Here is a 25,716-nt window from a genome sequence, read left to right on the forward strand (position 1 = left end):
TGAAGTTCAGTAGCATCCGGAACCACAATTGAGTCACGGAGTCCCATTCTGTTTCATTTCTAATTTATGCTGAACAAATAATTGCTCAGTCTCAATCTCCTCATGCCAGTTAAAAACAAATCAAAGTGTCTTGTAAAATTCTTGTTGGTCTACACAAACCATTACAAAAGCTCTGCTGACACAGATCAGATAAGTATCAGCAAAGACAGTAAGTAGGATTTCCCACTCTATTTAGATTTAAACTATAGAAGAAGAAACACCCTGTACACAACACAAGCACACATACCCATAAATAGGGTAGTTAAAGTGTTGGAACAAGTTGCCTGAGATGTTAATGAACATCTACTGACAGAAATTTGAAACCTGACTGCCTCTGAGCAACAGGTCTGACTTTGAAGTGAGTTCTGCACTGAGCAGGAGTTCCGATCAGCAATCTACAGAGGTTCCCTCCAACCTTCAGTGATCCTACCCACCTTGGCTATAAATGGAAAGATAACCTTATGAAATAAAAAGGACGAGTATGTAAATCACGACCACCACAAACATTCATAAAGATGTTAACAGCTTTTATTTCACTGGTGCAAGGCCCTTGTGTCGTCCACCACTCACCAACATCAAAAAACAAAACATCATCTTCTATAAAACAGTTTCAGAAAGTTCAAAACAAAGTAACAGTGGCTATAATAAGCTTCATACAATACTGTAAAATCACTTAGTTTGTGTCATCCAAACAAGAACAAATCAGTTTCTAGCATACATGGCTTTTTTTTTTCTTCCCCCCCAAAAAATAAATACCAGCACAACTCCAATACATGCCTCACACCTGGAAACGCGTAACATCACTCCATGACATTGATAGCTGTTCGTGCTTAGAACTAGTCATCGATTCACCCTACCAATATCATAAAATACAAAATGATATGAAAAACCTACATTTACAAAGTACAGTCCCAATCCTGCAATCGAATCCTTTTGGGCAGGTACCTGCATCCATTCCGACTCCCCTGAAGGCAATGTGGTATGTAGTGCTCCATTGCTAAAGATTTGATTGCAGAATCAGGGCACACGTGGGAAAGGTTTAAATCTTTCCACAAGCAGTAAAACACTGCCTTATTCTTCTAGATTCGGTTTCAGTAGTATTTGCACAACCTCCTAAACCAAGACTTACCTATTTTCAATTACCTCACATTTAGGAAGAAAGAAGGATAGGCTTTACAGTAGTCAGCAGAGAAATGGCTTTTACTGAAATGACCTGGGGCTGTAAGTTGTGCTTTAGTGCACGGTGGTGATCCAAATGCTTCCAAGAGATAACCACATCTTGCTTCAGTATATACAGTACCTGCTGCCTTCCTCTGCTTTACATGAGTTTCTTCACCAGCAAGGTATCAGAGCTCTTGTTTCTGTCAGGCGAGCGTTATGACATGACTCCAAAAACAGGATTATGACGACAAATACTGGGGCCATACTCTTCATAGTCTTTCTTGGTGTGACATACTTGGAAAAACTCTGGCTATGAAAATACAAAACAAATCCCCTCAAAAGCATAAGAATATATAAAATACTATATAAAATGACAAATAAACTAATGCCTTAATGTTTTTTGTAGACTGCAGCTTTATGATGTGATATACTGTGATTCTGTATTACAAATTTGAAAGAGAAGACAAGAAATATTATGATATGAATACTACTAATCAATAAAAGTTTGCTTGGAGAGAAAACTGCTTTTAAACAAAGCAAATAAGCAAAAAGAAAGCCCACTTTGGACAGAGGAATTGCTCCCATTTTCCTGTATTTGCTTCTCATTTAAACCATCCATTAGGAGCCTATACTACATTGCAACTATCATATAAAACTACTTCAGATTTAGGTCAAATCATGATACCCTTACTCAAGTAAAGCTCCCACTTGCCCTGCACATATCTTACCAAGATAGAAGTGGTGTAAGGATTTTAGAAGGTGACACAGTTTAGGCTGTCACAGTGAAAAGGTTGAAAACTTAGTACTCCGATCGAATATAGCTGGGAGACAATATACAATGAGGAAAAAAGAAAATGAGAATGATTTTAATAAAGACTTACTGTCGAAGCCAGCATGGAGCCACCAAACCAAACTGCATAACGTTGCATGTGATGTGTTATCACTTGAACTTCAACTGGTTTGGGCTAAGAAAAACAGTTCAAATTTAGTCGGTTGACATTTTTTGACAAGATCCTTACAAACTCAAAATGCTCAGACCCAGACATCTTCACCCCTCTATGCACATCACTATCTCACACTTATTACTCAGTGTGCCACGGTTCCGTAGAAGAACAAGTCATAAAACTCTTTGTGATTAGTGTTCTGAAAGACACAACAGAAGTCCCTCTTGCCTACTGCTAAGATCACAAATCTCCTAGAAGGGAAACCAGAATTGTCCTTAGAGATTCCTCACAGTAACTTCAAGATTCCTATAAAGACATCTCATACACTGCACAGCTATCAACAGGTTTAACACCACAAACACGCACCACTCATTTCACAACACTCCACTGTCACTACTGAGGTGAAAAACCTGAACTCTACTTCTTTCACCACTCACATAATTAACACACCTGAAATTCTTACTTACTTTTATCCGACCACCACTGAGTTCCTCGCTAAGTCGCAACCTTGCATCCACTACTCTCTTCAAGTCCCTTTGCAGTCGTCGTCCAAAGTCCCTGAACATCGTGGATCCTCCTGAGAGGACCACATTCTGTACAGAAATTAGAGACACATTCTTTAAATGCATCTTCAAGCACGTTCCCCAAAAGCCAACACCACAGAGGTAACTATTCGGATCTTAACATCTCTACACAGAGCGCCTTAAGCACTGCTCGATTTCTATAGGAGGTCTGTGGTCCCTTCTAAAGAAGAGTTTTATACAGAACACATTATTAGAAAAGAGAAGGATTCCATTAAAATGGTGAGCCAGTACACTACACGTGCAAAGCAGCAGAAATAAAATGCTACATTAAGAAGTTTCCCATAGATGCTCACAGTATATAGATAACAAATAAGGCTCTAGCCTCGTATTACTACTAGCACCTTTCCATAAGATGTAAAATTACCTAGAACTCAATTTGTACTTTTTGAGTTAAACTTTTAAACATAGCAACCAGCAAATCCAACAATACATCAGAAAGGTACCACACTTCCCAAAGAAAACTGCACTACAGGGAAAGGCACAATGCTTTTCATTTGTCTTATCTCTACCTGCTTGCCTCGTATTACTTAGTTTTCAGAGCAGAACCAAAACCTTCTTAGCTTGGACTCTTACTTGGATTATAAACAGGGGCTTTAGAATGTCACATGCTTAATTCTGATAGTGTTGCAGAGTCATAGATTAAGGCATAAGTCATTTTAAAGGTGGGGGGATTCAAAACAGGAAACCTAGAACAGATCAGTGGCAGCAAAAATGTGTTTCATACACAGAAAGAGGACCTCTATGACAAAACTGCACGTGTGCCCTTGCATACTGCTGCAACTGCAAACCAAAGTGTCAATCAGTGCTTATGGAAAACACTTGTGTGCCCAAGACACATGTCCACAGGAACTCCACCAAGATCAAGAGTTCATTCTAACACAGGTCAAAGGATCATCCCCGCTCAGTGACAGTTTTTGACACCACAGACCAGTTTTGCCCACGTAACAATGGGAAAAAAAATCCCTGAAACACTGTTTTCAGCCAGAAAGTCTGCACACAGATCTGCAGGGTCAAAGACATGCATAATAAACATTGCAGGGTACAGAAGTATCTGCTTGGATTTTAAGCAACAAATTACAAAGAAAATCTTGTTTGCAACTTGTAAAGTGACAAGTTGTTTGTTTATTAATGAAAAATATAATGTCTTCACAGTTTCAGATTATATGCAGTATGAAAAGTGCATAACACAGCAGGTGTACTTGAAAGAAAAGCACACATCCCCATAACATTACTGAAAAATTTCCCAAAAGAAAGAGGAGAGCGGAAAGAGGCCATGTGTGTAAGCAGGAGCTGGGAACACACAGTTGGTCCTAAAATTTATGGAAGAGGGAGATTCCCCCTGCTCCTCCCATACACAAGAACACCTCTTCTCTACCTCAAAGTGGTCACACACTCCATGTAGAAAAAGAAAATTGCTAATGGAGAAAAAAAAAAAGTCATCCACCAACCTGAGCAATTAAAAAAGATGCCATCAGAAAATATTACCTGAAGATAATGAAGTTGCCAAAGATGGTGAAAATAATAATTCTATTCAAAGCAAATTAAACTTCAAGTATACAGCATAAAGTGGACAATGTTACCACTACAAGTACATTTCACAATACACCAGAGACTAATTTTTTTAATATATCAGGGACCAACTCATGCAGCTACAGAGTGAGCAGTGACATTGGGAGGATCTTTTCTTATTCCAGGGTTAGAAGCCAAGAGGCTACACCTTCCTCAAATTATTCAAGTACTTCCACACACTGAAATAAGTTTAACAATGATATTTGTCAAGAAGAGAAGCACTAGGGTATGCTTGTTAAAAAGGTAAGTCGTCTTATCATGTATCTGTTAAGAGCCAGGCCAAGCAGAATTTTGTGCATAAGTAGCTAGGTAATACCAACTGTCATTATAAAATGGTTAATTATACATATAGTCCCCCTGCATTCTGGTCAGCACTGGGCCCACCAAGAAACCACCCCTCACAGCAAATGCTGACTAGAAAAACTGAGTGTAAACACACCACAGTCATTCCAGTAACTACTTAATGAAAAATAGAACAGTTTGGGCATTCAGTCTGCCTGGGAATCCACTGGCCTCCCAGAAAAAGACATCAAGAAGTTCACATTTAGGTATATGTTTCCAGCTGAATCCTTTAAATAAGACTTCTTCTGATCTTTCTCTGCTCAAACACACTTCTGCTGGGTTTACAGCAGCCTGTCAGTACCTGAAGGGGCTACAGAAAAGCTGGAGAGGGGCTGGTTACAGGGGTAGGAAGTGACAAGGGGTAATGACTTTAAGTTGAAGGAGGGCAGATTGAGATATAAGAAAGAAATTCTTCCCTGTGAGGGTGGTGAGGCTTTGGCACAGGCTGCCCAGAGAAGCTGTGGCTGCCCCTGGATCCCTGACAGTGTTCAGGGCCAGGCTGGATGGGGCTTTAGGCACCCTGGGCTAGTGGAGGGTGTCCCTGTCCATGGCAGGGGCTGGAACTAGATGGGCTTTGAGGTCCCTTGCAACCCAAAACAGTCTGTGGTTCTATGAAGAGAGGGATAAAGACCTTCCACACACTGGAAAAAGCTAATCACAACAAGTAAATAATGAAAGCTGACCATTTCTGGAGGGAAAGAGAGGGCTGAACACTCATCTCAGAGGGCTGGCAAAAATTTTATTTGCTCACTTCTCATCCATGCCCTTTGCTTCTCTTATGATCTAGAAGACATTGAGTTTCTCTCCATACCATTTCTAGTGTTATGCCTGTTCAGTGAAATGCTGCAGAGATACGAAGCTACCCAACAGAACAACTGTTACTGTAACAGAAATCTCTATCTAAATAAAATTTACATTAAAATTCAAAAAAAGTTAAATTAGCTTCTGCAGAACTCAACACTACCAAACAGAAGGTGCTGAACTTGTTTGCCCATCTTTGCACTTTGTAACGTGGTGCAAGCACGCTCTCAGCTGGACACTCTCAGACTCTGCAGCATCAAACCGAGATGTTTCCACTGCTTTTCTGGTAATTCCAAACTTCAGCAACACATCCCAGTTTCCCTTCTTTCCAAATGGTAGCCTAAATTAAAGTTGTTTAACATGACACAACCACACCAGAGGCATGTAATGAGAGCAATAGAGGACTTAAAAACTATTATGGGTTAAAACTGAAAAGGTTCACAAGCTGAAGCCAGGCACTCCATGAGCAAGTGAATAAATTAAACAACATGCCTCTGTTAATTTAATTAAACTAGGCAATATTTGTGAGCCTTGTATAGAAAGTATGAGAAGTAAACATACCAAACACATACTATTGAAAAGTAAATGTATTGTGATCAACACTTTTTAAATAGGTTTGACTTTGAATTATGAAAAAACAGTTTCTGCTCCTTTAAAGTCACGATTTTCAATGTTCATTTTCCAGTTGGAGTAATAGCAAAAGGCTTCAGCATGACTTACAGTTGTGCTGTTCCACAGAAATACGTCTGCACCCAGACACAGAAGTAACCACAAAATATCATGGGTGCATTGAGCCACTGTTAATCCAGCTAGCAAGGGTAGTGTTATAAATGTAATTACAGCTGTGATAGGAATAAACAGAACTTCTCCTGAGTACTTCTGTGCTACACTAACAGGGCCGATCACATGGGGCTTCTGCATGATGTGGCAAGAATACCTGTCCTTTCCCATGTCTTACCAGCGGTGCCAACACGATGCAGATCTACTGGCCTGGCAGTCTCTCCACCAAAGCCTCTCTGTTTTGTACTTACTAATTAATAGCAAACATTGTCATTTTGCTGAAGCACAGATAAACAGAAGTCAGCTGAACCCTATCCTGCTTTTTGCTTGAGACTATGTACAATTTCAGAGAGGAGAGGCAAGAATAGGGTTGATACAGCAAGTAAGTCGGGAACCACCCAGACTGTACTGCTCCCTGCAGCTCGCAGATAGCCAGCCAGCCTCAGCACAGCAGTCTGACAGCGCCATCTACACACCACGCAGCGCACGTGTACCTCATGTCACAAAGTACCGGCAATTCAGGTTAGAAGTGATGCTAGGGGAATGTTTACCACCCCTTTAGCTTCCCACAGCCCACATCTCTCCAGGCTTTGAAGGTGGTTTTTTAGGAGCTGGGCAGTCTACTGTTTAACCTTCTGAGGGAACACTGACACAAGCGTGCAAGTACCCCGGTTCCAAGCCCTGCAGCCTACATATCTTCTGTTGTAGCAGAAAGTAGCTCATTTCAAGCAATCTAGAATTCTCAACTCACCATTAGACACAGAATAAGAATATAAATTAACTCTTCCAAGCAATCACATTAAGAGAGCATAATCATGGGAATTAAGAGTGCATTGTTGGCAACCATTATACAATTAAAAAGGCTCCACCACATGTTAAAGAATGGTTTTGCTTGATACTGAACAGCTACAGGCTATGGGATCTGCCTAAAGAAGTCAGTCTGAAGGTCCCGCTGGTTCAATCATCAACTCAAGGTAAAATAACTGGATTTATGAGATGTTGACCAGACTAGGAAACAGGGATATTGGCAGTAAAACTGAAAGAGAGAAGTACTGTAGGACATCAAAAGATTGGTTGTGAAACAATGCTTCAAAGGCCACCTACCTCATGTAATCTGCAAGAAGGATACTTGCAGGTACTGTCTATGTAACACTGGGGAAGAATCCAAACACATTTGATGGAAACCCAGCTCTAAAGTGCAGGGCTATGGCTGGTCACCACTCAGCACTGTGGCAAGCAAAACTGACACACCACAGAATCTAAGAGAAGGTATGAGTGGACTTCTGTACCTACATACTGCTTTGAACAAGGAGAGCAGAGATGCTCGTCCCTTTGCAGTGACCTTGCTTAAAAAAAGATAGCAACTATTAGCATTATTAACTACCAACATCTATCATTAAACTCAATAGGTAATTGTGTAGCATTGTTTTAATTAAGCAAGTATAATGAAAAAGAAAATGGAAAAAACAAAGTCTCCATCAGTGGCAAGCTGGGAAAGCTCTCTGCCTGCTGATTGTGGTGAGGAAAGAGGAACTTCACCTCAATTTTTAAAATACCACTTTCTGGAAGTCAGTACTAATCCCTGCCTCACCAAGCAATGAAGCTGTTACTCTACAGCAACTTTGATCTTGCAGGAAACAAAGCAGACACCCTAAGCACAACCAGACACTAAGAGTTTCCTAAAGCCTTCTGTACCATACCAAAGTTTAAAGCCACTAAAGACATATACTGCAAAATTTACTCCAATATGAGCCTATTATACTACTTCACATTTTAACCTGCTCCACAGATTGGCTCTGAAGCATTTGTCTGTATTTAACAGACAAATAAAACAGACTGCAAAATGTTAATATTTATGAATTACGCTGTGATATGACTTAGCTGGAACTTAATGCTTGGTTTAATAGTGAGGAAAACTACCACCTTTTCCACAAGCAAGCAAACCTCTCCAGGCTGTTACTTTATGCTGTTATTTCTGAAAGGGACACAAGCAGATAACAATCAGGAAGCACAGGATGAGCTGTCAACACAGAGCACCTTTGCCATAGGCCATATCCATCAGCACCTTCCTTTTCATTGCTTGGAAGAATCAGTGACCAACAAGTACTCCTGACTACACCCTGGGCATGTTTAATTTAAGCAGGCTTAATTATTGTCTCCTAAAGGATTTTAAGTCTTCGTGTACTTTAATACTGGGTTCAATACCTAGCAAAAACTGCTGACATTGAGCAGATTCAAGTTAGAACTACGAAAAAACCACATGTATTTGAAAGCACAGCTTAATTAAGTGGGGTGTGGGAGGGAGACAATGAGACCACAACACAACCCTCAAAATGGGCAAAAGCCAGAAGACCTTCACACACAAGAATACACATGACAAGTGTCAGATACAAATAACATCCCTCTGCCTCAATTCCTTGGGGATGATACTCACCAATGTATCAGGTCACTGTTACACATTTGAAAGTAAAAAGCAGCAAGTATCAAGTACTCTCCATTCACAAGTGGCACTTCGTTTGACTTTATTCCTATTCAAAGTTCACACTTCCCTCAGTGGGGGAAGAGATATCTATGTATATGCTTCATCATGATGATGCTAATAATAATAAATAAATTAAGCTGGTCTTACAACAGAAAGCCCATACCTTATATAATGGACGCCGGACATCAATGGGACAGTTCTGTATAACTTCATCTACTACATCCGAAATGGATTCCATAAAATCAGGATTAGCAAACTAAAATGAAAGAGAACAGGCATTAGATTTTTCATCCTAAGAATGGAGAAACAAAAAGGCAGAAGTGAGACTGTAGAAAGATTTTGTAATAGCACTTTTAAAGGTGGCAGGTGGGACTCAGCCAGCTTTGTTCCTGCTCACCACTTTTCTACATGATAACAGACCCCCTCCATACAAGGGAAATGAGAATTCCTTTTTCCACTAAAAAATTCAGATTCTCTCAGTCATAAATTCACTGCTCACAATACATACACTATGGACGTACTACCCCACGTCACATGAGTTTGAGTTCTGCAATGTTAAATACACTGTTACGTGGCCCTGCCTTTCAAGTTAAATCAAAAATCTCAGTGTGCAAATTGGAAAGTTCCCCTGTAAAAAATTTTCAACCTCACTAAGATACTCACATCACATTAACACCAAAAATCAGATTTTTTTTCCTCTAAGCATGCACAAAATCTCTAATATTCAAAAAGGCATAAATCCTCTAGGGCCTTGAGCAGAAGTCCACATCAATGCAAACATCAATACAGTGCTTATGTGAATTTCTGCATTTATAAATACTAGAGAGTCAGAGTTGCTAATGCTGGGAAACAAACATTCTTGGACTAGTGGCAATTTTCCATTTAAAACTTACCATAAGCTTTAAAAAAAAAAACAACCCACTTCATAGCCTAGAGACTAAACTTTGAGAAATTAAATTAATTATGAATAAACAGTAATATATTATCATAGATTATATTATTAAGTAACTTTAAAGCTTTCCCAAAGGTGTAGAAACTATTTGGGATTTACATTCTAAGCAAGATGAAGTATCTGGATGAGTAACAAAAGCCAAAACACAACAAGTACACATCGAACTGAAAGAGAAATTAGCAAAGGAAGTCAGTTGGGAGAACAGGAGCCATAAGAAAGATGCAAAAAATACCAAAGAATTTAAGCTAATTTCCATAATAATAATTAATCATGCAAGAATATAAAACATGATGCCATACAAATTAAGAAAAGAAGTGCTGTTGCTTCATTTGGAGAAATTTTGTCTGAATGAACTACAGCCTGAGAACATCTCCTGAGCTCTCCACAAAGATATTGCTACAACAGCAGGGCAAAAGGAATAGGTAGAAAAGGGAATTATGGCATCCAGAGAAAAGTATAACATGCTCCCAAATGGGGACCACAGCACTGACATGTGAAATTGCAGTCTGCTAGCAAATACCATACAATCGGAGAATAGCAAGTAAAAATAGCTAATTTGAAAAGAGGATAGAGAATCTGGATAACTACAAACCCCAAACTTCAAGACTATTAAAGATTTCAGAACAAAATTTGTAAACTGAAAATAGGAAAAGATTACAAGACAGCTTTCCCAAAGGCAGCTTTTACCTAGCTAACTTGAAACCCTTTGAAGGGAGGTGTTAATGAAGTCCAGCAAAAGTTTCTCTTTGGATGCAGCATGTATCATCTAGTCTGTTTATCTTGTCTAGAAAGTCACTTTAGTTTGTTGGGGGTTTTTTTGTTAGTTTTTGGTGGGTTTCTTTTTCAAAAATAGCCAAGAAACTATCAAGAAATAAGGAAAACAGAAATTAATCCTTTATCCTGTTCCTAACAGTCTTTGAAGGGGCTATAAAAAGATGAACTATTAAACCAATGTCTGACATGAGATTCAATGCCATTCTGTAAGATCCCATGGGTGAACAGAAGGGAGGGAGAAGACAGTTTTTAATGCTGTCAAATGATCAGATGGCTATAAACTGGCTACAGAGAGATTCAGGCTGCAATTCAAAGAAGAGGTGAGAAAACTATCTTTTTTTAAATATTCTTCCAACAGTAAGGATAGACAGGACAAGGATAGACAAAGAGAAACTTCACCAGTGTTAGTGTGTATCTATTGGAATTTTTAACAGCAATAAAGCGAATACAGCACACAGGAATGGAGAGAACCTTCTTTACTACGCTGTAACATTAAAACTTGACTTTTTGATCTCCCACAACACCAAAATTGCCTGAAGCTCACTCAAACTGAACTACCAAAAACCAGACAGACTCAGTACTGTAACATTTCCTAGAACTGTACATGTTACTTATAGCCACAGCAACACAAATTTCAACAGACTTACTTCAAGGACACATTTAACATCCATGCTTCATAAATTGACTCTGTATCAAGAGACAAAGTATACTAAAGCCAGCGTCCTTGATTTAAAATATTATCGATGCAATGCTACTCAGGGTTTTCTGTGCTTGTTATCTGAGATTGGCCATGGCTTTCAGCCAGCAGACTGTACTGGTACCTTCTTCCACCTGATGGCGCACTGGCTCCAAAAATGACTGTACCTTCCCCCTCTATTCAAACAGTAAAGTTTCACTAACTTTGAATCCCTAGTCCCTACTCTTACCTCAGGATGAAAGAAAATTTCAGGTCCGAGGAACCTTTCATAACCGACATCTATAACAAACTTGGTTTTGTTGATTGCATTGATGCCAGTGTACTGTTTGATCCACTTTCGAGGATCTCCATCGTACTTGCCAAATTCTTTCACTATGTCAGGGCAAATGTAACAGTATTTCTCCTGGAAAGAAATACCATGTGTTAGAAATTGCCATAATAATAATAATAATAATAATAATTCTTCCATCTTTAAAATAAAGTGTAACAGAATCTGAAAATAAAGCTACACCAGCAGTCTCACAACAGGGCTGTTCAGCAAATGGTCTCACCTAAAAAGCTACTGAAGACAGACAACCCTACAAGACAACTCACCTGGCCTATTTTTTTCCCCAGTAAGATTGCACACCGACGCCTCTAGATTAATCTCTCTCAAAATTAAACCACCACAACCATTAGGTCAATCATGACAAACCTTTCCAACAGCAAGCTCTCATTGCAAGATCAATTCCACACAATCACCCCACCAGTATTATAAACGTTTATTTTTTTTTATATTAAATTAGAAAGCAAATTTTAAACAAATTTAAAGCTTAAAAAGCTGATTTAATCTGCAGAACATACTCGCTCCAAACAGTCTTCCATGGAGATTTTCTTCCTCTTTCTCCTTCCCCCGCACTTGATTGGATAAACAACCAGAAGCTTGTGTAATTACAATGCACTGCCTACATTTGCATTTTTAAGAGAGCCACTGGCAACTTGTTAAAGCCAAAAAATTAGCTCAAAGACTTTTCTTTATTTATTAAGAGATAAAGAAAGGGTGTACCTTTATGGCTTTTGCTGTCTCCAGAGATTGTTCAGGAGGAATTCCCACCTCCCTTTCCCTTAGGAGTTGTTGAATAAAGTAGGTAATATCTCTACCTGCAATAGGAATATGTTTGATGCAACTTCCAATTACATAGCCTTCTGCCTATGTAGGAGGAGAGGAAAAAATATTAAAGAGAAAAACATACTGTGTGTCAATAATTAACAGCAAAACTAGCATTCATTTTTTATAATTGTTTTGATTTTTAATTAAAATCTTGAAACTGTAAAATTACTATAAAAATATGCAACTCTGAATAGTGGATATTATTTTTATTTAAATGACCTTGATTGCCACATGTAAACATACTGATTATCTAATATATATGCAAGTGATACATGAAAAAAATGTTGCACACATTAGTAGGCAAAATGTGGTCAGATGGTTCCTTTTAGGCATGATCTGAAAAGCAAACGTAATATAAATAGACCACTCAGGTCCTGTTTAAGAGTAAAGACTGAACAGGAAAAAGCATAACATATATTGAAATCCTCACACAAGAAAACCACCATGAAGTAGTATTTAATGGTAAGCACAATGAAAACAAGAATTCTATTTGCTGATTATTTTTTTTTCCAGGATGCATTTACTAGAGACACTGGTATTGCTGAGCTAATGTTATTTCTTCCCTTGCTGTTTTTATCCTTTTAAGAGCTTCATACATCAAATGCTGGGAAAACAGCATTTCCTGCATGGAGAAAATACTGAGAAGACTTGGTTAATGCTGACACGCCAGATGAAGTTAAAGGGAATCAAATTTTCATTTCTGAAGTGATCATTCAAGCATACTGTATGCTTCAGAAATACACAAACGACATCAACAGAACAGATGCTAGTATGCACAGGTAACACTGTATTTTTAACATCCTAACATAATTAAGCCATTTGAGCAAGACCATGTATATGAATGCGGATTTATATCAGCCTGTAGTTGTTTCTACACAAGCAGAAATCCCTAACTGCTAAAATACAGTGAAATGATAAAAACACACATATTTTCAGTTGTATTAAACAATCAAGATGCAGGCCACATCTGGAATATTGCATCCAGTTCTGTGCTCCCCAGTTCAAGTAACACAGGGAACTACTGGAGAGTCCAGTGGAAGACTACAAAATGATGAGAGGACTGGAACATCTCTCATAGAAGAAAAGGCTGAGAGAACTGGGACTGTTTAGCCTGGAAAAGACTGAGAAAGGATCTGGAATAACCCTTATAAATATCTAGAGGGTGGGTGCCTAGAGAATGGCGTTAGACTCTTTGCAGTGGTGCCCAGTGACAGGACCTGGGGCAATGAGCACAAACTGGAACACAGGAAGTTCTGTCTCAACATGATTATTGTGGTTTTACATGGTGAGGTTCTGGTGGAGAAGTGGGAGGCTGCAAGGCTGGCTTCTGCAAGAAGCAGCCAGAAGCTTTCTGTAGACCCAAAGAGTAAATACCAGCTGGGCTCAAGGCTGGACCCACTGCTGACCAAGGCCAAGCCCATCGGCAATGGTCACAGCGTCTCTGTGAATCACATCTGGCAGAAAAAACAAGCTAGCAACCACTTTTTGCCACCAGAGAAGGGAGTGAGATGATCTAAGAAATGTGCAGGCACCAGGGTCAGTGAAGAAGCAGGGGGAGGAGGCGCTCCAAGGCACCAGAGATTCCCCTACAGCCTGTGGAGAAACCCAGGGTGGAGTGAGCGTCCCCCCACAGCCCATGGAAGATGATGGGGAGCAGAGACCCCATCTGCAGCCCATGGAGAGGCCCCACACTGGAACGGGTGGAGACATATGGAAGATGCTGTGCTCGTGCTGGAGCAAGCCCCTGGCAGCAGGCCTGCAGCCCACGGAGTCAGAGACAGAAACCCACACTGGAGCAGGGTTGTTGGGGTAGGGACTTGGGACTACATGTGGGACCAGGCTGGAGATTCTAGGACTACACCCCATAGAAGTGCCCCATGCTGGGGCAGCTGGTGAAGAGCTGAAGCCCGGTGGGAAAGGACTCACACTGGCGAAGTTCATGGAGGACTGTCTCCTGTGGGTGGGACCCCACACTGGAGCAGAAAGGTTGGAGGAACACTTCTTACATGAACCTATAGTAAACAAACCATGCCCAAACCACTGATTATCTCAAACTGCATCCCGCTACATACCACAGGAATGACGTGGGTCACACCATCACCACTATCGATGACAATTCCAGTCAAAGTACGTTCTCCAACCTGCCGCGATGTCCAAGAGGCAGCTAAGGCCAACACTGCCTACAGGAGAAAGTTTATGTTTAGCAGCAGGCAGTGTGTGCTAAATTACAATCTCAGAAAATACTGTTTCAATCATTTTAGGTGTACAGAAGACTATACATACTGCAGCTATACTGTATTTTAGAAGTATACATTCACTTTGTTCACCTGAACAGCAATGTAAAGTCCTGGTATGTTGAATGATTCAAACATGATTTCTGCAAGATACTCTCTATTTTCTGGTGTGTTCAATGGAGGCTCTGTCTGCAAAATAAAAGAGTTTTGAAAAAAGCATCTCAATATAGTCTTAATAGTTCACGTACTGACTCGCTGGGTACGGCAGTCATCAAACTTTGAATATTTTCAGTGCACTCAAAACAGAAAGTTTCCAGTAAAATTTAAACAAAACAAGTGAAGGTTTTTCAAACCAAAATCCAATCTGTAGTAGCCTGCATTGCAAAATGAACAGGATTAGGTTGTATGTAGCTTTACAGATTACTTTCCTCTTCCCCTACCCCTAACCTTTTCTTGCTGAAGAAATACATGACATATACAGAGAAAAATCCTCCAACAGCTACTTATGCTCCAAATATTACTTAGCTTTCCCCTTACAAAAATATTTTCTTACCCAGTCTCATTAACTCACCATTAAAAAATAGTGATCCTCAGGTTCAGCTCGTAGGTATTTAAAAATGACCTGCTCCATGAATCTTTCCATGAGGTCCCAATCTTCAACAATACCATGTCGTATAGGCCACTGGAGCAAGAAAACTCATCAACACTCTAGACCATGCAAGCATAAACAAATCCAGAAATAGGAACAGCCAAAGTCCCCAAAGCCTTACATCTTCTGCTAGAATAAAAACACCTCATCTCATGGTTACCTTACCAAATCCTCCATTCTAATTTTAATTTAGAGGCACTATTTGAAGTTATCTGCTACTCCCAGGTACTCCAAATTGTGATTTTTATCTTGCATGACTTGAAGCCAGAATTCAGACTCTATCCCTAAATCTGTTATTGCTCTATCGCAGCAGTGTGTTTTAACCTCTCTTTGTATCAAATTTATCATTTATTAAGTTGAAAATCACACTTGTCTTCAATATGCTTTCCAACCTATAAAAAGGAGTAAAGACCATATAGGCTATATATTTTTCAACGAAAATTCTGGCAGGGATGATGTTTACATTTTGTTCAATGTTAAGAACAGAGCTGACATTTAAGTAATACAGTAGGATGTATAAAATATGATTTTTTCCACATAATTCATAAGCCAGTAACATTTTGTAAGTACAAGAAGTCCTTTACTTGGGTATGGAAAATATGATTCACAGAAAAGCTGCATTGAAGACAGCCCTCCGCAAAACAATTGTGACGTTCCCTGAAGCAAAAGTATCCAACACATTCCCCAGTTCATATGCCACGTTAAGACAATACATTTTCAGCAAGAATTTAAGTATTCAGTGTTTATGACTATTTTAATAAATAATAGTTTTGAAAACTGAACAGCTGCACTGTATTGATGAATATTTACAAAAGCATTCAAGCACCCATGATACAGGTCAGCACTGGTAAAACCGACATTTAGAAAGGGTGGAGCCATGAATAAAACCATGCAGTGTTTAAAAAGCAACAAAAATTCTTTACAAAAATTAAATGTGAGTTTTAAATGGTTACCAGTAAGGCCTAGATAACCAGATACTAATAAAAATGTGAAACACTGGAAAGACTTCTTAAAAACACTCAATGCTTACCTTTGTAGCGTAGGTAGGTTTATCTATGGCTTCATCTCCTATGAAAAAGTCCAGATCATCAACACCTTTCATTACCCTCCTCTGAGCCTGGTCACCTACTTTGGCTGATTCTCGGATTGCAATACCTTAAAAAAAAACAAAACCCAAAGAAATTAAAACAAAATTAAACCAGGTAAATAAAAAAAAATTAGTTAATTAAGAATTCTTCTCCATAAATAAAAATTTGGACATAGAAGGTATAGTTTTGACAAAGCTGAAATTAGGACAAGCCAATATATCTTGTCCATTCTTACTGTGACACACAGGGTTCTGGCCAGCCATGCCTCATTCATATCAATCATAACTCAGAAAACCTTAAAAATGTGTTCTGCTCCAGACTACAGCAGTCACTAAACCTGTGCAAGTGCAGCATTCCACCAGAGATACTCTTTTAGCCAGTAAGCAACGTGATTTTCTGAGTTTTAACTCTGAGAATTAAGAGCACAGGAGGAGAAGAAAATAAACCATGTACTTCAGAAATAACTACTGGAGTTATTATCTCAGTTGGTGAGAAGAACAAGGAAGGGGAGAAATCAATTTACAGTGTGACACAGAAATCTTTGGAGACATTTATGCTTCCCATTAGCAGGCTGCAACTATCACTAAAATTATTAGATGATGGCTGCTATAGGCAAGAAGATGAGACAGCAAAAAACCAAATCTGGGGCAAGCTATAAATAAAAATGGAATAAAGTATGCTTAAAATATAACCTTATTTATATACAGATTTCTTCGAATAGGTCACGTAACAGGATGTAAGTAATATACAGTAGAAAATGGAGAGCAGACAGGCATCATCTACAAACACACCAAATACTATCAGCACCAAAATTTACTGAAAGGCAAACAATTCTTTTGGAAGCACATCTAAGCCCCAACAAGTATACAGTTTTAAAAAACAGGATTTATAACAAATTCACAGGAAACTCCTGCTATCCCACTTCTTTAACATAAGACATTTAAATCTTTACTAGTGGTTTAGGTTTGAATTTTTTTTTACCAATGCTTAAAATAGACCATAACCAGTACTGCAGCCACATCTGTAAAGAGCATGTCCTCCTCCACCTCTTCGGCTCCCCATTACCTTTATTATTTCCTTATATTTACACTTTCTACTGTGAGCAGCTACAAGGCAGTCTAGGTACATTAATACATAGTTCATTGACAGAGCTCACAAAAAGTAAAAGGCAGTGTTTAAGTGGGGATAACAGATGCCATTATAGATGTAAATAAGTAGTCAGTGAAACTATTTATAAATATATACAGCATTTGAGAGAAACTATTAAGATGACCATTAGAATCCAGAACACCAGAAAGGTACAACATTTAAGTATGTTTAAAATAATTTGAAAAAAGAGTACATTTGCCCAACAAAAGAATTTTAAATGGAAAACACACCCCAAAAAAAAGATTTTTCTAATTGGAACAACTTTTTTGAATATTAAACTGTCTACAGTCCCAGACAATGTAAATAAGGCAGACACCACCTGTACCTTACTATTTCATTTCACTGGAAGCTTTCCCCAGATTATCTGGGCAGTAACCATGGTGTCAGGTAGACAGGAGGTAAATTGCATTCTGTCTACTCAAGAGACCTGGCAGAAAAATAATGGAGATAAAAAGGAAATTGGACTGGAGTTCTCTTCATCTTCGTCATAGCAACCAAAAGCTGATTTAATGAGCAACAGTCCTAGCTAAGTGCAAACAAGGAGTTCTGTTTAGCTACACTCTAGCCAAAGATGCTAACACAATGAATATCACTTCCCAGATGGACAAGAGACTATGAAGGCTCAGTTGGAAAGCACATAATTTACTCACAAACCTGTTCCATGAGCAGTGTAGCTGTGTACATTAGAATCTGGAGGGACAAAAAGTTACTCACATGATGGGATAATGAACTGAGGTTCTGTATTTCCTGCATAGCCAAGTTTCGTATACCTAGAAAAAGAATGATCACAAGGTCATTAAAAGCACTTAGATGTAAAAAAAAAAAAAAAGAAAAAAATACTTTTCAATTCACTATAGGGCCAAATAATCATACACCACATCTACAGCTTTCTGGGTTATGCTTTCAAGTGTCATCCTGCTGAGAAGCAAACTCAGAAGTGGTAAATATTTTAGGTGTTATTTATTTTCCAGACACCTTCAGCTTGCAAGTTTTAATAATGTTTTTTTCCCATACTATGAAATCTGAAAACTCAGCTTTTACTTTCTCCATCCCATTGACCAGTTATGACAAAAGATGGGAAAGCCACATTCATTGGCAAAAAAGGAGCTGGGCAGATCTTACCTTTCAGAAGGCTACCATGACCAAAGATGTCAGGGGGGGAAGAAGCAATAGTGTGTCTTAAGAGTTCTGAACCGTAGAACTTAAGTTGCAATCCCAATACCATTCACAACTTGCACAAACCACTAGCTTTGTCACAGGTATAGTATCTGTGAGTGGTAATGAACACATCCTATGCCCAAGCAAGCACACACTGATATAATGCTTTACAGATGGGCAGCACAGTATGAAGCATGGTCTGTCTCTTTTAATATACATAAAGTATTTATTTTAACAACTAAAGGATCCAGAGAAAAAAAGAAATCATAAAATGGGGAAGAAAAAAAGTCCAGGAATTTTCACACAAAACCTTCAATCTCTCCATGGTGTAACTGGATGTAGGTCTTTAGCAACTAGAAATAATTAACAACTCAAACTACGCAAAACAGCTCTAATTCCTTGGGAAGGATACACAAAAACAAAACCCAACTCAGAAGTAGTTTCCAAACAAAGGAAAAAAACCCCACAAAATTAATTGAATGGTTACAGAGACTTTAATCTTTCCCTAATATTGTCATAGATTGGAATAAAAGTATAATAATACAATCATTTGAGGGAAATTAGCATTGTTACCATCAGTTTTTACCATGAAAACCTAAAGCTATGACATTCTTGAACAAGACCAATCACAGTCTGAAGTGAATTTAGGGTCTTTGTCTACATCCTACTCTCATTATTTGCCAACAATATTATGCCATCGCTAAAGCAGAGTTGCTTTTTCATTAACAGATTAAACAGTGAGTTTCCTTTTATAGAATATTTAGTATAAAACCACTCATTAAGAGTCAGTTTGCTTAGATAAAGGAATCAAAACTGAATTAGAAAGGACTTTGGAATTTAAATATTATATTTTTAACATCTCTTCAAAGCTATAGCTTCAATAGGCATCAAATAATAGTTAAAAAAAAATCCCCAAGGCTAAAAAGGCAAGGCCTGTGTTTTGGGTGTAAGGGTTTGTTGTATTTTTAATCATCGTTATACGGGCATATGCTTTCAATCTAATCCAAAATGTTTATGCATACTTTCTGTGGCTCTCTAAAAAATATAATCAGGACATTAAATTAGACTGATTTGTAGAGAAGACTATTACTAGTAAGAATTCTTTTTAGGATTATTATTGCATAGCTTCTTCACATTTTAGAATGAGGCCTACCTAGGGAATAGCATTAAAACATAACAAGCAACAAAGCAACAACAGGAGTTACACTGGGAATTAAGACACATTAAAGGATACTTCTTTTCTCTCTGAAATGGGTTTTGCTCAAATGCACACAGCGAGGACCAAGGAAAGCTTTTTGGATTCAAGAGACCTAGTTCTGAGCCTTAGAAAAGGCAATCAGGCTCAGGAAAATGGCCCAGTGACAAAAAACAGAGTTAAGATGTATACACACATACCTAACCATGTAAAAATGTATATATATTTTTATACATTTATATATATCAATACATTATATATAATTACACGTGTGTGCATACATACACACACACACATGCAATTACATGTTCCTGCAATATAACTCATTTCTTAAACTCATTTCTTAAACTCTCTGGCCAAGAGGTGAATTCAGATTGCCATCTTTCCCCCCCCCCCTCTACACACATGCTAAACTCACACCCACCTACAGTATTAAAAAGAAAACACCCTCAAAAAGTCAACTCGGGTTGTCAGGCTGCAATAGTTTTACCTTTCCTCTCAAGTAGAGATCAGATCCTCCTACTAGAATAATTTATAAAGGTACCAAAAGCCTATAGCTCAGTATTTTACAGATTTGGGTTTTTTTCATTAGCTGAATTAACCCCAATTAGAAATATGGTACAACCTTATTCTTCAGTATCAAGGAAAAATAGTTCTGTTCAAAGAACACATCTCAGAAAAGATAGCATCTGGAAAGATTTCAGAAAGGATTGATACTAGAACTATGAGTAACTAAATTCTCAGTTCAGTGTTAAAGCAAGGAAGTGGCAAAAAAAATTGCTGTTTAAAAAAAAATATCTATTTAGCATCAAATGAGAGAGAGACCTGAACAAGCAGATGCATTTCAGGTGTTTTAACAAAACCAAAAAAGGAGGGTAACTCAAACTACTCTCAAAACCACTGAGGAAGAGAAGGAAAAAGATGCTGTGGTTGTGCTGCCCTTACCTACCCAGTAGCCTACTCACTCTGAATGTGCCAGACTCAGTCTCAGATTTTCCTTCTGCCCAGCAGGACCCAAAGACATTCCACCTTCCAAAGCCATACCCAAGAGTACATTAAAGTGTTTGGGTGACCCACTTCCAGGCCCTCCTACAGAGATTGTTTCCTTTTATACAAGATATTTAAATATTCATTGACCTGAAAGGCTCTGGATTTAAACAGTTAGAGAGGTTACCTGGTCTCCAGTCCCTTCTCCAATGAATATTTAAGCATCTAAAACATGGTTTTCTTTCTCCTGGGTTACAGCCTAGCAGACTAATGGTAATGCAACATCTTGTGATCTGTGAATTACAGAGACAGCTGTAGGGAATGTGTAGAGAATCAGCATTCCAACTTAATTTCATTAAAAGTAGCAGATTTATTGCCAGTGAGATAGGAACATACTGGAAACTCTCCAAAATATAGGATACTGAAAGCTGCATTAAAGATTAGTAGAAGACTGATCCAATAAACTAAGGCTATTTCATACAAGGGGATTTGGAGGAACTAGTTATTAAAAAAAAAAAATCTACTGGAAATTATATATTGGTGGAACAAGCAGTTTCTAAAAATAAGAGTTGTTTCCTCCCTCCATACTGTTTTTCCCAGGTGATTAGTTAGCACACAAATCCGACTCAACATCTTTTGCATGAGGAATGGTCACCCTCTAACCCTGTTCTCTTCTGCACCATCAACCACTTTGAAGCGTAAAGATTTGTTTGGGAAAATTCTTACTAAAGCACGAGAACAACACCATTTAGGCATTTACAAACCACAAACTCAGGCAGTTGCTTTATTCAACTCAAAACAGCAAGACATCCAATTTTTCTCTGGACAGGTATGTAAAAGACCAAAACCCAGCTGTGAATGTTTTAGTATTTCCTCAGATTCTATTGCTTTTTGGTCCAGATCTCTAACCCAACGTGTTACATCCACACAAACAAAAAAGCTCCATAGAGATAGATATGAAGTGATTGTAAACAGCAAAAATGGCTTAAAGTCCTGTAAACAAACAAAAAAATAACCTCTGTAAAAAGAACACTGTCTCAGACAGCTAAGATGGTAAGTAACTAACAGTTATTACTGCCAGAACAACTGTGATGCGATGCTGTCATAAACAGACTGTATTATCATTAGTACAAATATGCTTGAGAAACTAGCAACATGAGAGCTCCATAAAGATGTGGAAAGGTGCTTTTGAAATGCAGGAGGATGTGACGAAGGAATGGGAATGAAGAAGGACGAGATGAAGGAGGAAATATCAAACAGGAATAAAAAGAAAAGTATTATGTCTGCTCAGTTTACCCAGGAGCGCCAGCAGCCACTATAAGAATAAAGCATACATTAATAGCCATTGCTTTTCTGAGAGCACCTAGCCCTCTACAGAAGTGAAGCTTCTGATTATAAACAAGTTAATTAACCCAGGCTCCTTAGACCCAGAACCACAATCACAATAATGCCTGTTCACAAGTCTCACATGTAAGTATCACAGGTAATGCTTGGCTGAAGCAACTCTTTTAGTATCAGAAGTATAGTAAAAAGTGGAAAACATAAATAAAGATAGCTGGAACCTCAGAACATGTTAACAGCCCAATAGCAAACACCCTAAGCTTCATGTTTTAAGATAAGTCCAGTTCACCTCTTCCAGAAATCAAGTATTTAACTCCAAGCTCATCAGTAAGGCTTTGACAAAGTCATTTTTCTTTACTAAAAGAAAAAATGAAGTGACATCAATAAAATACACCCAAAATAGAAGTATTCCTCAGTGTCTGCAAATACACACACTGAAGAGGAGAGAGGTATTTTGAGACATCTTTGTTTCACACACCCACCTACTAGCGTTCTGATGTCCCACAGCTAAATGCCAGTTAATAAAACTAGTTACAAAGTCTAAAGCGATTCCAAACAGCCACCCCAGAGAGGCCTGGTAGTCCTCAGAAACTAAAAATAGCACACCCTTCTCCATAAAAAGCCCAATAGCAATGTGTAAACTGATCACAAGGAAAACCTAACACATGATCAAAACCGAAGCAGGACGAGCCATTTCCAAACACAAACAGCAAAGATAATAGCAAATTATTACCACCTTCTGCCAAATCTGTCATAAACTGTCTTTATTTATAAAGAAAGTTCCAGTCATGTACCCAACAGAGACAAGGAACGTTAGCCTCTCCTGCTACGACGTTATGTTTCTCAGTAAAGGTCTGTACCTATTTTCTATATACCTGTTGTTCCCTTTTTAAATTTTTTTTGTGAGAAATTCCAGCATTTTACAGGACTGAGGCCTATGGCTGCAAACAACAGTAAATTAAACCAGGCTCCTTACTTGCAAAACAACAAGAGTCTTTTCACAAAGTTCTCAAATCCCCTTACAAAAAAAGAAGAGGGATTAGTGCCTGGACAAAGCACCTCATTCAGCACCAGAGATGTAAGTAGAAAAGTGTATTTTATACACATAATGTTCCACATGTCTGCATACACCTTTCCCGTTCCGCTATGCTCTTCCAAGTTTTTCATCTGAAAGCCTTTTCATGAATAATTTGGATGAATTGTTTGAGGCTTGTAACCCAAAGTAGATTCATTCTAACAATAAGAAGGTTTTCAGCCCACACAGAGGAAAATTCCAGAGACTGCGTATCAATGAGTCAAGCTACTTCTTTTGGCTGCTTTGGTTCAGACTTTTATTTCTCCTTGAATTCTGCAAGACAACTCATTGCAAATTCAGTAATCTCCTTGCTGAAAAGTCTTCCATATTTCAATGTGCTGCTGCGAAACCAAGCAGAAGTCCCGTCAGCAGAGACACCACGTTGCCATGTATGAATTAAGAGGCATGGAAGTGCAAAGTTGCATCATTTAGGGAGTATCCCAACCCTTCCTGAAACACACTAATATACACAAAATCCAGCAGTTTTTCCCAGGCAAGCACTAAATAAATTTCAGAAATTCGGCTTAATAATTCCATGTAATTATTATTTCCCTGAAACAGCACAATAAACTTTTCTGTCCTTGTTTATTTTGCACAGCCGTTGGATTAGCAGTATCTACTGCTAGTGCAACACTGGAATCGCTCCACAAACTGAAAGCAAAGGAGATGTTCAGCAACAGACATTGTATTTCATGCATTTTCTGGGTTTTGTAGCTTACACTGTAGCTATTTTAAAGGATCCACCTAGAGCTTCCATTTCTCTCCTCAAAAAACTCTTTAAGACCTGTCAAGTTATATTCCTGTAACACCAACAGATGTGTAGAGAATGGATATTTAAAATACCTTTACAAATAAATCAAAGGAACTCTGGGAAACTACCAAGAGGTATCCAACTGATAGGCAGAATTACATGCAAGATGGAACCTGGCATCTATTCTACCCCCAAAATTTCTGTATGTGGACTCCAGTATGGAGGGGGACAGCGACTATTTCTGATAGGATAAGGTATAAACTGAAACAGAGTGAGAGTGGTTTTGAAGTTTTCTTACAGTTGAATAAAGATGTATTTCAAAACACAAAACACCTTTTGCAGGAGAAGGTACTGTGACACTATACCACTGCAAAGTGCTTCCTCTGGTTATCTGTAGAACGTTGTTTGGTTTGGGGTTTGGATTAAGATGAACAAGTTTTGTCTCCTCTCCAGCTCAGAGCTGTCTATAACTTTGGCTAAAGGAAAGATATTTGCAATAACACACCACATACTCAGTATATCCATTATAGCTGCCTCTGACACTTCCCACTCCTGAGGCACAACGGAACTGGTCTATCAGATTATGAATGGGTCTTCTCTAGTTACAGACAAGTAGGAAAGACCTGTTCCTGAAACACCTCCTGAGCAGAGCCTCTGCAACTCAGATTCATTTTAGTCCTCAAAAGACCCGTGAGTTATAAAACTCGTGGTTTGGCTAAGTGTAGAATAAATCTCTGAATGATTGACAAAGGCAAAGAAGGGATGACCTAGAAGACGGCCAGGTCCTATCCCATTGCTGGCCAGCAATTAACACCTGGAAAGGTTTAAGATGCTCATGCCATCTAGAGATGCAACCCGGCAAGGCCACTGCGGTCATGAGGAGACACTGCAGCCCAGTGCACCTCACCTGCCTCTGGACCAGTGGCAGCGCTTGTAGCTCCCAGGCAAAGCAAACGTCTACTCTCTCCAGGCAGCCACTTGAATTAAGCCATCCTCAATTCTAGAGGTTTTATTATGTAACAGTTTAAAGTCAGCGAACATGAATGAAAATTGGCACCGAGAGAAAAGGGCACATGGAGACAGACGATGCCCGGGGGCACACGGCCTGCCCGGGACACACGGCCGGGACACAGGCGGGCTGCCCTCCTCTGGGCTCCCAACGGCAGGAAGGACGGACGGGACGGGGGTACTCGGTGGAAGGCGGCGGGCAGCAGCGGCGGCCCCAGCGGCAGAGGTGCCCGGAGGAAAGAAAGCCCCTCCGCTCCAGGGATGACAGGCCGAGGGGGTCCCGGGACACACGGCGGGAGGCCGGACCCGAGAGAGGGGAAGGGACTCCCCGCTGAGGGCCTCACCGGCGGCGGGAGGCGGCTGAGGGGCGCCGGCAAGGCGGAGACACCCCCCCGCCCCCCAGAAAGGAGACTGGCAGCGCCGGTCCCTCCCTCCCCGCACTCACCCGGTGCCTCCGTCTATCACGCAGGGGGGCAGGTAGCTCGCCATACTGGGGAGCCGGCAACGCGGGCCCTACGCCACCATCCAGGCCGCCGCCGGCTCCCCCGGCCCGGCCTCACTGCATCGGCGGCAGCGGAGCGGCGGGCACCATGCAGCCGCCTGCCAGCGCCGCCCCCAGGGCGCATGCGCCGCCCGCCGCCGCCACGTGATGCGGTCCCTGCCGCCGTCCGCCCCCGCCGCTTGCGGGCCGCCATCTTGGGTCAGGGCGGTGCGGGGCGGCGGGTAAGGCAGGGTGAGGCGGGTGGTCCCGGTATTGCCATGGGCTCTACTGGCGGCTTGTCAGGAGCTATGTGCGCGTCAGCGGA

General features: G+C 39.7%; 1 protein-coding gene across 2 annotated transcripts; it reads right to left on the bottom strand.

Annotated features, from left to right (window-relative positions):
• Window positions 1–549: 549 nt before the first annotated feature.
• ACTR3B (actin related protein 3B) lies at window positions 550–25,516 on the bottom strand. Of its 2 annotated transcripts, none has more exons than XM_084280494.1 (12): window positions 25,356–25,516; window positions 18,110–18,165; window positions 16,189–16,313; window positions 15,081–15,191; window positions 14,603–14,698; window positions 14,348–14,455; window positions 12,171–12,314; window positions 11,355–11,528; window positions 8,866–8,958; window positions 2,612–2,737; window positions 2,082–2,165; window positions 550–1,506 (listed from the first exon to the last, which is right to left on the bottom strand). In XM_084280494.1, the coding sequence occupies exons 1-12, from the start codon at window positions 25,397–25,399 to the stop codon at window positions 1,372–1,374; spliced, it is 1,296 nt and encodes a 431-aa protein (XP_084136620.1). In that variant the 5' UTR covers window positions 25,400–25,516; the 3' UTR covers window positions 550–1,371. The 2 variants fall into 2 exon arrangements, with proteins under 2 accessions (XP_084136620.1, XP_084136619.1); XM_084280493.1 differs by having other exon boundaries at window positions 550–1,510.
• Between the last annotated feature and the right edge of the window lie 200 nt (window positions 25,517–25,716).

This window comes from Gallinula chloropus, assembly GCF_964237585.1.
Source record: "Gallinula chloropus genome assembly, chromosome: 2".
NCBI lineage: Eukaryota > Metazoa > Chordata > Aves > Gruiformes > Rallidae > Gallinula > Gallinula chloropus.

What these genes read in the sequence shown, in the direction of transcription:
- ACTR3B (XM_084280494.1), bottom strand. Translation starts at nt 25,399, where the DNA reads ATGGCGAGCTACCTGCCCCCCTGCGTGATAGACGGAGGCACCGG. An exon ending in GTGATAGACGGAGGCACCGG is followed by an intron (nt 18,166 to 25,355) that starts GTGAGTGCGGGG and finishes TTCTTTTTCTAG; the next exon opens with GTATACGAAACTTGGCTATG. An exon ending in AAATTTTCTTTCATCCTGAG is followed by an intron (nt 8,959 to 11,354) that starts GTAAGAGTAGGG and finishes CTTTCATTTTAG; the next exon opens with TTTGCTAATCCTGATTTTAT.